Source organism: Mytilus californianus, unplaced genomic scaffold (genome assembly GCF_021869535.1).
Source record: "Mytilus californianus isolate M0D057914Y unplaced genomic scaffold, xbMytCali1.0.p SCAF_2, whole genome shotgun sequence".
Lineage (NCBI taxonomy): Eukaryota > Metazoa > Mollusca > Bivalvia > Mytilida > Mytilidae > Mytilus > Mytilus californianus.
The window spans coordinates 139,486,006-139,505,216 of record NW_026262668.1 but is presented as its reverse complement, the minus strand read 5'-3'; the positions used below and the strand labels follow the sequence as shown (position 1 = coordinate 139,505,216).

General features: G+C 32.5%; 1 protein-coding gene across 4 annotated transcripts in view; it reads right to left on the bottom strand.

Annotated features, from left to right (window-relative positions):
- LOC127731242 (formimidoyltransferase-cyclodeaminase-like) overlaps positions 1-19,211 on the bottom strand; it is a 42,278-nt gene that overhangs the window by 22,134 nt on the left and 933 nt on the right. For 2 of the 4 annotated variants that reach the window (XR_007995562.1, XM_052240259.1), the window contains exons 2-7: positions 17,009-17,192; positions 16,177-16,305; positions 13,062-13,150; positions 12,413-12,592; positions 11,322-11,348; positions 3,271-3,297 (exon numbers count right to left, since the gene is read on the bottom strand). Coding sequence is in view for 3 of the 4 variants with exons in the window: in XM_052240259.1 (XP_052096219.1) it covers positions 3,271-3,297; positions 11,322-11,348; positions 12,413-12,592; positions 13,062-13,150; positions 16,177-16,305; positions 17,009-17,192 (636 nt within the window). In the remaining variant the exon portion in view is untranslated. The remainder of the gene's footprint in view (positions 1-3,270; positions 3,298-11,321; positions 11,349-12,412; positions 12,593-13,061; positions 13,151-16,176; positions 16,306-17,008; positions 17,193-19,211) is intronic. The other 2 variants (XM_052240260.1, XM_052240261.1) reach the window with 2 other exon arrangements.

Here is a 19,211-nt window from a genome sequence, read left to right as displayed (position 1 = left end):
AGGATCTCAACCATTTACAAGATATTAGAACATTGGGGGTGGGGGGGGAACCCCTGGGGACTGACCGTATACGTCATTCAAATGTTCGAGACATGACAAATAGGAATATATATGGTTTAGGGGTGGGGATCTCAACCATTTACAAGGTATTAGAACTTTCTTAAATGGCAGGGGGTGGGGATGACCCCTGGGGACTAACCCTGTATTTCATTTGATGTGCTTTATCATGACAAACCAGAATATATATGGTTTAGGGGTGGGGATCTCGACCATTTACAAGATATTAGAACTTTCTCAAATGGCAGGGGGTCGGGATGACCCCTGGGGACTAACCCTGTGTATCATTCAAACCATCTTAGCATGACAAACCAGAATATATATGGTTTAGGGGTGGGGATCTTGACCACTTAGAAGATATTAGAACTTTCTCAAATGGCATGGGGTGGGGGTGACCCCTGGGGACTAACCCTGTATTACATTTGATGTGCTTTATCATGACAAACCAGAATATATATGGTTTAGGGGTGGGGATCTCGACCATTTACAAGGTATAAGAACTTTCTCAAACGGCAGGGGGTCGGGATGACCCCTGGGGACTAACCCTGTATATCATTCAAACCATCTTAGCATGACAAACCAAAATATATATGGTTTAGGGGTGGGGATCTCAACCATTTACAAGGTATTAGAACTTTCTTAAATGGCAGGGGGTGGGGGTGACCCCTGGGGACTAACCCTGTACTTCATTTAATGGGCTTTATCATTTAGAACATTTTCAATTAAAAAGATTGTGTCTATCACAAACGGTTTTCAATTTATAATCATTTTGAAATTTTAAAAAATAAAATCCCATAGGGTTCTATAGTAAAACCCTCTTTTCTTTTTGCCCCTCAAAGTACCCCTTTATAAACCCCATTGCACAAACAAAACCCTGATTGCACCACTAGACATGTTAGTCTAACATATTGTGAAACCCTAAGTTAATCTGGCAAGCGGTTTTGGAGAAAGGGTGCGGACAAGTTCAAATTTAAAAGCGGCGGAAGAGGAAGAAGAAGAAGAAGAAGAATAATAATAATAACAAGAAATGATTGTAACAGGATGCTGTTACGAAGTCTCCCAAACGAAGCTCCCATAATTCGTAATTCCCAGGGTCGCCTGACATTGGACAAAGTCCAGTGAAAATTGGTTTGGTCCAGTAAAGTTATATGCATTAGTGATGCCTGGGGACTAACCCTGTATATCATTCAAACCATCTTGGCATGACAAACCAGAATATATATGGTTTAGGGGTGGGGATCTCGACCATTTACAAGATACTAGAACATTGGGGGTGGGGGGAACCCCTGGGGACTGACCCTAAACATCATTCAAATGTTCGAGACATGACGAACAGGAATATATATGGAATATATATGGTTTAGGGGTGGGGATCACGACCATTTACAAGATATTAGAACTTTCTCAAATGACAGGGGGTCGGGATGACCCCTGGGGACTAACTCTGTATATCATTCAAACCATCTTGGTATGACAAACCAGAATATATATGGTTTAGGGGTGGGGATCTTGACCATTAACAAGATATTAGAACTTTCTTAAATAGCAGGGGGTGGGGGTGACCCCTAGGGACTAACCCTGTATATCATTCAAACCATCTTCACATGACAAACCAGAATATACATGGTTTAGGGGTGGGGATCTTGACCACTTACAAGTTATTAGAACTTTCTTTAATGGCAGGGGGTGGGGGTGACCCCTGGGGTTTAACCCTGTATTTTATTTGATGTGCTTTATCATGACAAACCAGAATATATATGGTTTAGGGGTGGGGATCTCGACCATTTACAAGATATTAGAACTTTCTTAAATGGCATGGGGTGGGGGTGACCCCTGGGGACTAACCCTGTATTTCATTTCATGTGCTTTATCATGACAAACCAGAATATATATGGTTTAGGGGTGGGGATCTCGACCATTTACAAGATATTAGAACTTTCTCAAATGGCAGGGGGTCGGGATGACCCCTGGGGACTAACCCTGTATATCATTCAAACCATCTTAGCATGACAAACCAGAATATATATGGTTTAGGGGTGGGGATCTTGACCACTTACAAGGTATTAGAACTTTCTTAAATGGCAGGGGGTGGGGGTGACCCCTGGGGACTAACCCTGTATTTCATTTAATGGGTTTTATCATTTAGAACATTTTCAATTAAAAAGATTGTGTCTATCACAAACGGTTTAAAGTTATAATCATTTGAAAATTTTAAAAAATAAAATCCCATAGGGTTCTATAGTAAAACCCTCTTTTCTTTTTGCCCCTCAAAGTACCCCTTTATAAACCCCATTGCACAAACAAAACCCTGATTGCACCACTAGACATGTTAGTCTAACATATTGTCAAACCCTAAGTTAATCTGACAAGTGGTTTTGGAGAACAGGTGCGGACAAGTTCAAATTTAAAAGCGGCGGAAGAGGAAGAGGAAGAGGAAGAGGAAGAAGAATAATAATAATAATAAGAACTGAGCAAAAACAATAGGTCTTCCCAAACTTCATTTGGGAGACTTAATAAGAACTGAGCAAAAACAATAAGTCTTCCCAAACTTCGTTTGGGAGACTTAATAACATGTTAAAAAATTGTTATTGATAAATATATAAAAAAGACTAATTTGCATATGAAAAGTGACCCATCAATTAAACTATTTCCTTTAAATCCACAGAGCTCCATGCTTATTCCAATGAATGTTATAGAGAAGTTCTACAGTTCCTCTGTCTAAACCAAATCTCTTTCACACTGACCAGTGCCAATAAATAGTTCTATTTGTTACCCTGTCTAAACCAAATCTCTTTCACACTGACCAGTGCCAATAAATAACAGATATTGAGTAGGAGTGAAGGCAAGTGCTTGGTATAAACAGGACAAATTATTATGTAAAACTCATTCTTGGTTATGAAACATCAGGTAAACAGGACTTTGGTATATAAATGAAATAATGGAAGAATACTCAGTCATGTTCAGAAGCAGTTAATTTCAAAAAGGTCAGATAACTGAAGAATATTCAGTGCTGTTCAGAAGCCGTTAATTTCAAAAAGGTCAGATAACTGAAGAATATTGAGTGTGGTTGAGTTTAAAGAGACATTTAGTTAAATCAAGGATTGGTTTAGACAGGGTGGTTGTAAGATAAAACATTATAAAAGCAATGATTATATTCCAGCAGTGAATAGCAATCTCAGCATGCAGTGCACACTGCAATTTGTATTTATTTACCACGGGATTCCAGCCTGTTCCGTAATACTAAAAAATATGTATAATATATGTGAAGTATACCCTTGTTAGTTGTAAATAAACATTTAACTTCATTACTTGTCAACAAAATTAAAATAATAGATGTATAAGTGTTGATATTAACCTATAATTTAAAATACATTGTAAATTGTCTATTTATCAAAATTTCATGTGTCTGAGAACTGGTCATTAAAACAGGTCTAATACAGATAAAAACCTGTCTAATACAGAATTTTTACAGGTCTAATACAGGATTTTTAACTTTCAGTTTTGGTTCAAAAAGGTGTCAGAAAATGGAAGGTTGTATTATTGATAGATTATATTTATAATAATGAACAAGTTTGATGTTAACAGTTGTTTTTCATATGTTATAATATATATTTTTCTTTGACTTTATACAATTATGTAACGGGTGAATTTCCAGAATTGTCAACCGTAAAAGATCATTTTTCTGAGGGTGCAGTCCAAAGTGAAATTACTTTTAAGGGTTGACAATTTTGAATATCACTGCGTCTAAGGGGCCATGAAAATTAACCGTATTAGTTCATATTAATCCTGTATTAGTCTTCTTTCAATCATGTTTGTTCTCAGTCAGATTTTGGTGGTTATTTTAAGTCATTGGTTGATAAAGGTGTCATAAAATGGATGTTTTCATATTGATCTTGTATTATGTCCAAGTACAGTCCTATTGGGTCTCCAACAGCAGTATTCATGCTTTCAGCTATGCTCGAGGTAATAGGGCTTACCTCATCCCAATACAACTGTTTTTGGATATAATACAGGATCAATATCAAAACACTCTTTTAACAACTCTACAGAATATATTCTACAATCTAATATTTATTTGCTGTCTACATTCCTACAAAAAACAACAACAGATACAAAGAGGAATATTTAAGTTTCAATAAGACTAAAAAAATTAGAGTTAGTTTTCTTTACATCAGCATATCTATTTTTTTGTGAATTGCTGTATGCCAGAGATGAAACAAGAGAGTACATGCTGAAATGCCTGCATTACTGAATAATCATGTTTGAATTTTTTGTTGAAAGTTTTTTACATGTGTACTACAATTATCATGTAGATTAAACTTTATCAGTGATCCATTTAAATAATGTCAAGGCTAGATAAATCATGCCAGAAAGACATTTATATCTTACAATCATTCCATACAACAAATATAGTAGACTGATTGCTTATAGTATCTGCGAAACAGACCTAACCACAACAACAAATATAGCGACCTATGAACCATTAAAATGAGATAAGGTCAGATGAACCCTGCCAGACAGACACTTCCACTTTGCAATAACTACATGCATTAAATACTATTCATATTTGGTTATATTAATTTAGAAACATACCTAACCATGGAACTTAATATTGACCAATGAGGTCAATGTCAGATTAACCCTGCCAGACAGACAAGTACATCATACATTCATTCCATACACCAAATATAATTGCTTTTAGTATCTGAGAAACCCTAAAAGACCATGAAACTTAACATTGACCAATGAACCATGAAACTGCGGTACAGCTCAGTTGAAATCTGCCAGAAAAACATGTACACCTTACAATCATTCCTTACAACACATATAGTTGTCATATCGCTTGTAGTATCCAAGGTACAGACAAAAAGTTCAAATTGACCAATGAATCATGAAAATAATGTCAAGGTCAAATGAACCTGACAAAAAGGATATGTACACCTTACAATCTTTCCATGCACCAAACACATTGAATTTTTTGTTGAAAGTTTTTTTACATGTGTACTACAATTATCACGTAGATTTAACTTTATCAGTGATCTATGTAAATAATGTCAAGACTAGATGAATCATACCAGAAAGACATTTATATCTTACAATCATTCCATACACCAAATATAGTAGACTGATTGCTTAAAGTATCTGGGAAACAGACCTAACCACAACAACAAAAATAGCAACCTATGAACCATTCAAATGAGATCAAGGTACTATGACCTATTGCTGGTAGTATCTGAGAAATGAATTTAACCAAGGAAACACCCTTGGTCACTGGTCCATGAAGTTCATGGCAGGTGAACCTTGTCTGACAAATATGTAGACCTTGTACCAATATAGTGAGAAATTCATGAGACAAAAAACTAGGTTTTTTTGCAATAGTTGAACCATGAAAAAATTGGGTCAAAGACAATGGACATATGACTCCAAATCTTCTATATACAAAAATATAAAGCATTATACAAATAGTTTACACATCTGCTGAATTAGCATCCCTAACCTCCATTCAGTAATTTTAGTTACAGCCGAGACAAAAAGTCACAAAACTTCTCTTTCTGGTACTACTTTCTCTAGTTACTTTTTAGATGTAAATAAAACTAAGTTTATCTTATCTATTATAATAAAACTAAGTTTATCTTATCTATAATAATAAAACTAAGTTTATCTTATCTATTATAATAAAACTAAGTTTATCTTATCTATTCAAATAAAGCAGAACAATATCACAGCTGATTTTTTTAGAAATTATTATATAAAAAAATTATAAACTTTTTGCTGTTTTGTTTAAACTTGTGTTTTGTTTTGTTTTTAAAAGGTAAAATTTTTGTTGTTGAGGAACTTACTTATCAATTCTAAGATATGATGTATTTTACCAATGAGTGACATAATTTGCATAAATATTCATATAATTAACCGTTTTCATATATATATATTATATATTTATATATATACATTTTTTTAAAGTCTTTTATTGATTTATACATTTTTTTTTCTCTATACACCAATTTTGTGTATGTTGAATGAAGGAAATAAAATGTTTTCCAATCATTTTGTAGTGTGTAACATAAGGAAATAATTGACATCCTAAATTATAACAGACTGTTTTATAAATGTAATTAGGTCAATGTTTTATTACTGTAATTAGGTCAATTGGAACAAAGTTCAAGTTATCATAATTATGGTAAAATACTGGAACTTGAAATTGTTGTATAATTTCTGTGTTTGGTAAAATCAAGAGACTTCAAAAGCATCTTTACTGTTAGTAATTATAAGAAAAATTAATATGTCGCCAATAATATATATGTATTGAATAAATATGTATTAGTTGATATATTAATTCACAAAACACTCACAAGGTTGACAAGAAAAGGAAATGATAACGTACTACTGATGAACATTTAACAAAACTATGAAATACAGAATTTTGGTAAAGAGCCATTATTTGGCAACCAGAAATAATAATCCTTTTAAAATTATATATCAATTCTATTTATAAATGAAAAGGGTGTACAACTTAGTCACTTTGCTGTAAATATATAATTTGTAATGTTATTCATAAACATGTCACAATTATCTTCCATATTGTTTTTGGTGAACTCATTATAAACAATCCTATCAAATGATTTGATTTTTGATTTTTTGGTGTTTTAACGCCACTTTTAAGCACCGCTTTTGGGCTATTTCGTGGCGGCCAGTTTTTATTGGTGGAGGAAGCCGGAGTGCCCGGATAAAACCACCGACCTTCGATAGGAAAACTGACAATCCTAGTCAATTAAGATTGGAGTCGAGTGCACCCGCACGAGCGGGGTTCGAACTCACAACCTCAGTGTTGACTGGCTAGTGATTACAGTAGTAACTACTTAGACCACTCGGCCACCGAGGCCCCCCCTATCAAATGAGATATTTGGCTTACATTATATCTTTGTATAAAATATACTTTTGGATAATGTATTAAGGGTAAGGCTTTTGATCATATATATATATAATGTATTTAGGGTAAAGCTTTTGATCATATATATTTATAATGTATTTAGGATAAGGCTTTTGATCATATATATAATGTATTTAAGGTAAGGTTTTGGTCATATATATAATGCATTTAGGGTAAGGCTTTTGGTCATATATATAATGTATTTAGGGTAAGGTTTTGTGGTCATATATATAATGTATTTAGGGTAAGGCTTTGGTCATATATAATGTATTTAGGGTCAGGCTTTTTGTCATATATATAATGTATTTAGGGTAAGGCTTTTGGTCATATATATAATGCATTTAGGGTAAGGCTTTTGGTCATATATATAATGTATTTAGGGTAAGGCTTTGGTCATATATATAATGTATTTAGGGTAAGGTTTTGTGGTCATATATATAATGTATTTAGGGTAAGGCTTTGGTCATATATATAATGTATTTAGGGTCAGGCTTTGTGGTCATATATATAATGTATTTAGGGTAAGGCTTTGGTCATATATATAATGTATTTAGGGTAAGGTTTTGTGGTCATATATATAATGTATTTAGGGTAAGGCTTTGGTCATATATATAATGTATTTAGGGTCAGGCTTTTTGTCATATATATAATGTATTTAGGGTCAGGCTTTTTGTCATATATATAATGTATTTAGGGTCAGGCTTTTTGTCATATATATAATGTATTTAGGGTCAGGCTTTTTGTCATATATATATAATGTATTTAGGGTAAGGCTTTTGGTCATATATATAATGCATTTAGGGTAAGGCTTTTGGTCATATATATAATGTATTTAGGGTAAGGTTTTGTGGTCATATATATAATGTATTTAGGGTAAGGCTTTGGTCATATATAATGTATTTAGGGTCAGGCTTTTTGTCATATATATAATGTATTTAGGGTAAGGCTTTTGGTCATATATATAATGCATTTAGGGTAAGGCTTTTGGTCATATATAATGTATTTAGGGTAAGGCTTTGGTCATATATATAATGTATTTAGGGTAAGGCTTTGGTCATATATATAATGTATTTAGGGTAAGGTTTTGTGGTCATATATATAATGTATTTAGGGTAAGGCTTTGGTCATATATATAATGTATTTAGGGTCAGGCTTTGTGGTCATATATATAATGTATTTAGGGTAAGGCTTTGGTCATATATATAATGTATTTAGGGTAAGGTTTTGTGGTCATATATATAATGTATTTAGGGTAAGGCTTTGGTCATATATATAATGTATTTAGGGTCAGGCTTTTTGTCATATATATAATGTATTTAGGATAAGGCTTTTGGTCATATATATAATGCATTTAGGGTCAGGCTTTTTGTCATATATATAATGTATTTAGGGTCAGGCTTTTGGTCATATATATAATGTATTTAGGGTAAGGTTTTGTGGTCATATATATAATGTATTTAGGGTCAGGCTTTTTGTCATATATATATAATGTATTTAGGGTAAGGCTTTGGTCATATATATAATGTATTTAGGGTAAGGCTTTTGATCATATATATAATGTATTTAGGGTAAGGTTTTGTGGTCATATATATAATGCATTTAGGGTCAGGCTTTTTGTCATATATATAATGTATTTAGGGTAAGGCTTTTGGTCATATATATAATGTATTTAGGGTAAGGTTTTGTGGTCATATATATAATGTATTTAGGGTAAGGCTTTTGGTCATATATATAATGTATTTAGGGTAAGGTTTTGTGGTCATATATATATAATGTATTTAGGGTAAGGTTTTGTGGTCATATATATAATGTATTTAGGGTAAGGTTTTGTGGTCATATATATAATGTATTTAGGGTAAGGTTTTTGATCATATATATAATGTATTTAGGGTAAGGCTTTTGGTCATATATATAATGTATTTAGGATAAGGCTTTTGATCATATATATAATGTATTTAGGATAAGGCTTTTGGTCATATATATAATGTATTTAGGGTCAGGCTTTTTGTCATATATATAATGTATTTAGGGTAAGGCTTTGGTCATATACATAATGTATTTAGGATAAAGCTTTTGATCATATATATAATGTATTTAGGATAAGGCTTTTGTTCATATATATAATGTATTTAGGGTAAGGCTTTGGTCATATATATAATGTATTCAGGATAAAGCTTTTTATCATATATATAATGTATTTAGGATAAGGCTTTTGTTCATATATATAATGTATTTAGGGTAAGGCTTTGGTCATATATATAATGTATTTAGGATAAAGCTTTTGATCATATATATAATGTATTTAGGGTAAGGCTTTTGTTCATATATATAATGTATTTAGGGTAAGGCTTTTGATCATATATATAATGTATTTAGGGTAAGGCTTTTGATCATATATATAATGTATTTTAAGTAAGGCTTTTGATCATATATATAAACAAGAATGCAGATATTGCTGTGCTTAGCATACCCCTACAGGAAATAGGTTACTGAAAGATCCAAAAATCACTCAAAGTTACAACTCATCACTACAAAGCTGACGACCAAATATGAAGTGATTCTGTCCAATAGTCGTGGAGATATACGCACAGTAGGAGTTACAGGGATATGTTTATTTAGCTAGTATTGTATAGGAACAACAGTTTTCGGAGGGGAGCTGCCACTTTCTTTTCTGGATTTGACAGTTAACATTATGAGCTATTAAGTTCATCAGTGAAAACCATTCTGTCAAAGAACAGCAATAAAGTGTTTAATATTGAAAATTTCTACACATTTATCTCTAAAGTAGCACATAAAGGTGAATTTTTTATGATACATTTATAGTTAGCCTATTGAACTGATAAGGTAAAAAATAGCTTGTATGCAAATTTTCATTAAAAAATCACTGACGGATCAAAACTGTATCATAAGCCCTTAAAGTAAATGCAAGCTACTTCAACAGTCCCCACTAAATGTAAGCTACCTCAACAGTCCTCACTAAATTTGCTGGAATTAGTATCATCTCAGTGTTCAAGTATAACAATTTCAAACCAATATTATGGCAAGTAAAAAATTCAGTAAAATTGGTCACCCTTTTCATTTTACATAATTTACTTAACATATGTAGAAAAATTGGCTTCAAATGATATGTTATGCTACTAAAAGATAATTCTTCTTTATCAAACTTGTGAGTAGCTAGCATACAAGAAGAAACATGAATAAACATCTTATATCTTTGTAAAAAGATGGTAATAGTGAACAAATTCTACAAAAAAAACCCTGAAGATTTATTGATCTAAGAATTGTTTATTTGAGAAAACATTAGTATATCAAACAAGAGAACACAGGCTGAAATGTGTCACCTGCTTTACTCATCATGGTTGAATCTATGTTAAAAGTCTGTACTAATGATCCATGTAAATAAGGTCAAGGTCAGATGAACCCTGCCAGACAGACATGCATACTTTACAATCATACCATACACCAAATATAGTTAGCCTATTGCTTTTATTATCTGAGTAATAGACCTTATTACAAAAACTTAACATTGTCCAATGAACCATAAAAAAGGTCAAGGTCAGATATCCTTCCGTGTACCAAATTGAGTTGACCTATTGCATTAGTAGCTGAGAAAGAGACATAACCATGAAAACTTAATATTGAGCAATGAACCATCATAATGAGGTCAAGGTCAGATTAAACCTGCCAGTTGGCCATGTACACTGTGACAATCATTCCATATACCAAATTGCCTATTGCTTAAAGTATGTGAGATATGGACTTGACCATGAAAACTTAACCTTGATCACTGCTCCATGAAATGAGGATGAGGTCAGGTGAACCCTGTCTGACAGACATGTAGACCTTGCAAGGATCACATATACCAAATATAGTTATTCTTTTACTAATAAGTGAATATTTCAAATGACAAAATAAACAATACATTTTTTTCAAGCAGTGGATGAAAAATAAAAATGAGGTGAAGGACAAAGAATATAAAACAAATGGAAACTTTGTAAACACGGCATTTGCATAATAAGAATGAAGCATTCAGGTCTTCTACCTGTTGAAATATAAAGCTTTGTACAAATAGTTTACTCCATAGCCGCCAGATAGTAATCGTTATGTCTCTCATTCCGCTATTTTTATCGCAGGCTAAACATAAAACCTGCATGTAAATTTATTCAACACAGGTTTATGTAGAAAAAAACATTTACAGAAAAACCTGAAGGAAAATTTAACGTGTTAATCTGAGAAAAAATTAGAAATTCAGAAAAAATGCAAGGCTATTAATCTAACATGTGTTTATGTGAGAAAACATTAGTATTTCAACTGCTAACAGTGAAGGTGAGCATACCTCGTTATTTACACCTGTTCCATATGTCTAAAAATAAACAATGATATAATACACAATACAACGATAATACACAATGCTGCATTAATACACAAAGCTACGATAATACACAATGCTACAATAATACACAACGCTAAAATATATATACTTATCACAAAATATTGTAAAGACAAAAGTTGTACTTTGTTTAAAAATATCAACGAGAATCAATTATAAGCAATTTTGATATTTAAAGTTTGGTACTGATTATAAATTTGTCAAAAAAATATATGTTTTTAAAATAAATTTGATAATTTTACTAAATGATTATGGAAATAATACTGATACTCAACTTTAATCAGAATATGGCCATTGTAATAAACACCTGTCAAATTCTATTGAAACAATTAAAAAAAAAAAAAAAAAATAACAATACGCATTAACACTTTCATCTTTTATGGATACCACACTCATTTTTTATATTGAACTGGTTTGACACTTTTCAAAAATAATGGTTTTCTATTCAATAAAATTTGATGGTTACTATTCATAATCAAATATTGAATAACTAGATATTTTAATAATACAGCAAAAATTTCATGTAAATGATACTATAAGTTTAGAAATTATTGCAAGGTTTTTATTAATGTGAATAATGCGACAGGTTGAGGATCGCAATAATAAGAACTTGCATTATGATATCTGTACATATATCTTATTTTCTGCATTCGCAATAATTAATCTCGAATTTTGGTTGGTCTTGTGAAAATCACAGTACATTAAATGTTACACCCTGTATGATAAGATTGAATGAAAATAAAACTTTAATTTGCATGACCATGGTACTAGCTGAAATTATTTCTATTATTAAACTCACATTAACAAGTTACCTGAATTTAATAATGAGTATAAAATACCATGACATTTAGGGTAAAATTACCAAACATTTCTAGTCTTTCTTTCTTTTAATAGCATATCCATGTATAAGAAGTTAAAGAAAGTAAGAATAGTGCAATGTAGAAATAATAAGACACTGAGCATGTACAATAAGCTAACAAACAATAACAAATATGCAAGGGAGAGTACTCTGTCAAAGGGAGTTAACTTTGAATTACCTGTTCTTCTCCTCTGCCCTGTTCTCTGATATTCAGCGCTATTCTATGTGCTTGTTCCTTGGTTGATAGAACATTGATATTATAGGCTACCAGAAAATTTCTTGCTCCAGTCACAGTAGCTCCCCATCTAGGGTTAAATTCTGCAGGACCAAAGTCTGGTTTCCATTCATCTAGTAGAATCTGTAAATAATATAGCAATGTTATGTGTATATCATGTAAAGCTTGTTAGATATTCTCCAGTATGACAATGAGTTCATGCAAATATACTGTAAATTACAAAACAATATCAACAGGAAAGACTTCACTTCTTTTATTAACATCTGGAAAATTTATAAAAAAATCCTGGAACAAGCAATTTTAAAAACTCTCCTACCCTTAGTTTTTTTTTGTGGTCCTCTGCAATAAAACTTATTTAAAAAATTGCAAATTTCCTAGAATGGCAATGCAAAGACTTTGAAGAAAATTAAAAATAAAATACTTTTTATTTTATCGATGTCTGGTTTTATTGCTCGATATTTCTTTTTTCTAACCTTTTCTATTGATCCTTCATTTTCCCCACTTTTGATGCTGAATAATTCTTTTTTCTTTCATTTTCTGGTAAAACTGCATTATACCCAACTTCTAATGCCAAATAATTCTTTTTTCTTACCTTTTCTGGTAATCCTTCATATTCCCCACTTCTTATGCTGGACAATTTTTTTCTTGATTCTGTTTCTGTAGCTTCAGCATATAAATAAACTAAAAAAACAATGTAAATTTAGTTATTTCTATGGAATTGTGAATTAGTTTAATACACAGATTTCAAAAGATCAACCAATCTTAATTGTTCCTTTTTTCTACGTAGAAACAAAGATGACTGAATAATAAATCATCATCCCAACAGTTTGCTAGTTGTCTTCATTTATAAATAGGTTTGTGGGAAAACCGGTACAGATTATTTCATGTTTCACCACCAAAAATACTACTGAACTCAATTTGGATGGATGAATGGATATGTGATTAATGTCCAGTGGCAAATGTCACATGCATATCCATCTTCGCTAGCCAAGGGCTATGATCCAGTCCCCTCCTATGTCAGCATGAGCTTTTCCAACAAAAATGGTGGAGACGAAACCAATCACAAAATTTGCTGTTATGGATAAGCAAAACTTCCAAAAATTCATGTCAAATATAGCGTCGGTCGTCTTGACTCAATAGTGTTGAAAATAGTTTTCACAAAAGATAAAAGTAAATTAACACAAAATGAATGTATCACTTCTGTGTTGACTATTGCCAACATTCCATTTAGCATGTGGTATGAAAAAGTTCAAAGATGCCAGGCTTATGATTCGGTACACTATACAAGTGTTTCTTCTACATTAGATTACTAGAGAGGCAAAAGATACTAAGGGACATTCAAACATGCAAGTCAAAAATAAATTGACAAAGTCATGGCTAAAAACAAAAAGACCAACAGACAAATAGACAAACAACAGTGCACAAAAAACAACATAGAAAACTAAAGACTGAGCAACACAAACCCCACCAAAAACTGGTGGTGATCTCAGGTACTCTGGAAGGGTAAGCAAATTTTGCTCCACATAAGGCACCCGTCGTCTTGCTCATGTTAATTTATACCCGGTGATAAGTCTCCACCCATGGCAGATTAATCCACCATTTGTGATTACAATCCTGCCCCATCTAACGGTACATAAAAGTCACGCCCATTCCGACTACATCATTTTTGAACAATGGCAGCACTTCAACTCTCTTCAGTGTGGAGGTGTAAAATGTTTGTGTCTAGTGTTTACAAATTTCGTGAAGCAGGAACCGAAAATATACGTTGACAACATTACCACAAGAAACATACCCAGGAACTTCAAATAGTTGATTAAGAACTTTAAAATTGTCACTAAATATCGTCTTATGTTTTGGGGGTAAAGACTTGTTGCCAAATCAACAAGTGGCAATTGTTTATTTACATTTTCTTCATTTACATGTGATCATCTTAAAGGCGCCTTTTGATTGGATGCAGCTAGTTATAACTGCGACTAATGAAAATCATTACCTCGTGGATCCGAAATTCTATCTTAATCTGCCAAGGGTGGAGAGGTGGGGACTGGATTGTAACCCTTGGCTAGCGAAGATGATGCATATCAGGATGGGTACAATAACGTCAAGGTCAGATAAACCCTAACAGAAAGACATGTACACCTATATATATAGTTGACCTATTGCTTATAACATCTAAGAAACAGAATTAGAAACAGAATGTGCCTATCCCAAGTCAGGAGCATGTAAGTATGTGGTTGTCGTATATTCATGTCTGTCACATTTGTTTTTTGTAAATTGTTTTGTAATAAATTAGGCCGTTAGTTTTCTCAATTGAATTGTTTCCCATTTTTCATGTCGGGGCCTTTTATAGTCCACTATACAGTATGGGTTTTTCTCATTGTTGAAGGCAATAAAGTTGCCTATAATTGCTAACATCCACTTCATTTGAACTTTGGAGGATAGTTGTCTCATTGGTAATCATACCACATCTTATTTTTATATTAAAGAGGAAAAATAAATATTGACCAATGAACCATGAGTATGAGGTCAAGGTCAGATGAGACCTGCCTGACAGAAATGTAAACCTTACAATCATTCCATACACCAAATGCAGTTGACCTATTACTTATACAGACTTGTGTGCAGATGACACAACTATGCATATATATCAGGAAAGAGTATTGCTGATATGCAATTAAAAGTACAAGATGATCTCCAATGTGTTGAAAAATGGTGTCATGAAAATAAAATGTTCATAAATTCTGATAAAACTAAATGTATGGTTATAGGTAAAAGACAAAGACTGCATCCCTTCAAGCAGAACCATTTATAACTATTGAGAATAATAGTCTTCAAAAATTATCAATTGGAAAACTTTTAGGTGTTAGTATTGACTCTATAATCTGTCATGGACAGGCCATGTTAATTACTTATGTTCATCAATATCATCTAGACTCCATTTACTCTCTAAGATTAAGAAATATCTAAATGCTGATTCAAGAAAATTATTTCATAATGGTTATATTCTCCCACTGATAGATTATTGTTGTATTATTCGTAGTGGTTGTGCTAATAATGAGCTAGTTTCTGTGTCATTTGGTCTCTTGCGGAGAGCTGTCTCATTGCCAATCATACCACATCTTCTTATTTTTATAGTAAGAATAATAAAATTGCAGAAAAGAGCTGCAAGATTAATTTTAGATGCTGATCCACATTCAGCATCAGCACCACTGTTTAAACAGCTTGGGTGGACAACAGTAGAGAACAGAATTACATATCATAAATCTGTTTTGATGCATAAATGCTTTAAGTATGAAGCTCCCCTGTATATTTAACTGAAAAATTTAAAGAAATGCCAGAAGTAAACCATGACATCATTTCATTGATCAGTGATCAAGGTTTTAAATTAATTAGTATATCAAGCTCAAGTTCTAGTCTTTTCTTCAAACGTTTTGTTTTAAATGACTTAGTTCATCAAGCTCAAGTACAAGTCTTTTCTTCAAACTTTTTGCTTTAAATTACCTGGTACATCACGGTCTTGTGCTAGTTTTTCTCTAAAGTTTTTGTTTTAATTACCTGGTACATCAAGCTGCAGTTCTAGTTTTCTATACTTTTTGTTTTAATTGTCTGGTACATCAAGATCTAGTGCTAGTTTTTCTCCAAACAATTTGTTTTAATTAACTGGTAAACAAAGCTCAAGTTCTAATAATTTTTCATTTTTTTTTAGTTACCTGGTACATCAAGATCTAGTGCTAGTTTTTCTCCGAATTCTTTTGCACACATGACACATTCTTCCATAGTCACATTCTGGACTGGTATAAATGGACACACATCCATTGCTCCCATTCTAGGATGTTCTCCTACAAAACAAATAAATATGTAGGCAGACTTATTTAACATCACTTTGTATTGCAACCCATTTGATGAGCAATGAATCTTATTTAACTCTTAAATTGTTTTTTAATGCAAATAGTTTCTGTTACTTGTTCCCTGCCAATGAAGAGTGAAGAATTGGCAGCTTTAATTCAATAAATTTATAGCAAAACATTCTTATGGTGTGCTGTAACACCATTGTCCCAAGTAAAGGGCAAGTTGAGCACTAACAAACATTTTTGCCTGCTCCTTGTTGAAGGATGTACAGTAACCCATAATAGATGTTTAGATCTTTGTTCTTTGGTCTCTGGTGGATAATTGTCTTATTGGCAATCATACCACAACTTTATTTTAAATTGAAAGCAACAGTAACAAAACTGTGTAGTGTAATTTCATTTTTAATTTTATGATCCCCTGCTAGAACTTTCTCACCTAAATTTTTTTAGAAATAGACATTTTAAGGAGACGGTACAATGAGATAAGGTTATTTATTTGATTGACCATTAAATTGAGTGGTTCCTTATTTAACTTTGATTTGTTTATTACCTGTATGTGTTTCTTATCTAACTTGATTTGTTTATTACCTGTATGTGTTCCTTATTTAACTTTGATTTGTTTATTACCTGTATGTGTTCCTTATTTAACTTTGTTTATTACCTGTATGTGTTCCTTATTTGATTTGTTTATTACCTGTATGTGTCCTCATATCAATATATGTGTATGCAGCTCTGGCAGCATTCAGGGCACCAAGGACAACAGCTTCAGGTGGACCAACAAAAGTGTAAACTGTCCTGTTGGTAGACACTCCAGGGTCCACATCCAGTAAGTTACATCCATCAGTACTGGCTATAGCATTGGCAATGCCTTCAACAGCCTAAAATAATAGAAATCATCACAAAATCCTGTAAATTAATTGTTAATTGATTGGAGTTTAATGCCACTTCAACACTATTGGCCATTTTATATTGGTGGGGGAAGGCTGAGTGCCTGAAAAAAACCACCAACCTATAGCAGAAAAACTGACAATCCTAGTCAATAAAGATTGGAGTCCAGCACACCTGCCACGTGCCAGATTTAAACTCACAACCTCAGTGTTGACAGGCTTGTGATACAGTAATTGGACAACTTAGACCAATAGTCCACCGAGGCCCCTATTATCCTATAATGGTAAAAAATGTATATGAATACAAAGAGATATTGAAGAAATTCAATGAGAGAGGAAGCAATCAAAACAACAAAAGTGAAGCACGAATGCATGAATGCCCCTGCTCAAGCTGTGCAATTTTCCAAGTCAAAAAGGGGCATAACTCTAGAACGATAAATGAACTCTGACTGCATATTGTGGTTCTTAGCATTGTGTATGAGTTTCATAAAATTTGAATGAAATAAACTCAAGTTAGATAGTGGAAACGAAAAAAATTGCAATTTTCCAAGTTACAAAGAGGCATTCCTCTAGAATGGTAAGTGACTCACTGCCCAAATTTGATCTCTGTGAGTTTTGGTTCCTAGCATTGTGTATGAGTTTCATAAAATTTGGATGAGGAAAACTTAAGTTAGAGTGTGGAAATGAAAAATTTAGGAATTTTACAAAATATAAAGGGCATAACCTCTAGAATGGTAAGTGACTCACTGCCCAAATTTGAACTCTGTCTGCTAGTTGTGGTTCTTAGCATTGTGTATGAATTTCATAAAGTTTAGATGAGTAAAACTTAAGTTAGAGTGCGAAAATGAAAAATGGGACGGATAGAAAGACAGAGGGTCAAGGGTAACACTCAATGCCCCCATCACCTACGGCGGGGGCATAAAAAATAACTAGGGCAAGTTAACTTGGGTTTAGAGAAACTAGATGTACTACGAACAAGTTCACATAATGATACACCCCACATTAATTTACCTCCAACAAACTACCTCCGCTTCAAGATGTTTGCCAAGATTAACTTTCCTTGGACTTCATAACATGATGTTCATCCAATAACTTCTTTTGTTCAATAATTATAAAAGTATTTGGATATGGGAATAAAATAAAATCACTATAGGCTTCTTCCACGTCCCTATATCTGGTCTCACTTAATAGCGACAAGAAGCATCAAGCAATCTGTAACTATTAATTATTTAAATAAATAAATAATTATAAACAATCACTAGTCATGCATTACACTGCTTTTTATAAATATACCTATTAAAGTGATTTTCAATATTTCATTATACTGATAGAAAATGAAAATTTGTTCAAGAAAATAGGGAGTGTTGATCTTTTTTAGGATTAATACCTTCTCTTCAAAGGTCCAAACCAAATTATCATGTGGTTTACATCAATATTGATCATATCTAGACAATGACACATAATAAATGCATTTTGCATGCAGTTTTACCTTTATCCTTTATAATTTAAGTGTTATTTTCATTTTGTACTATTTCCAATACTCAATTACCTGTATCAGAAATATTTGTCTCTGCCTGTATTGTTACAATAAACAGAAAAATGGTGCATACATGTAGCTTAAATAGCAACAATATCTGAAACTTTATATAACATTAAATAATTAACTCAGATTTATCAACTTTTTGTCTATAAATCTATTTTAATTTGTTTTAATAGTATATAAACTTTCTGGACCCTAAATTCTAGTATTTGTCACTAATTAGTGAGACCACCTATATCTTCCATCTGTATAAATTTCTCTCCCTTTCTGACAATACTGGTTCAAATCTTAAAGACAATTATATCTGTTATAGTTTTTTAATACAAGCCACGTCTGTTTTGAAAAAATTCAAAGTTGAGAAGAAATACATACATGACATATGGTGATACGAAAAATGCATTCAATAACTGTATATATACAGAAAATGATATTAAGGATTGATATTCTGACCTATTTTACAGTTCTAAGAG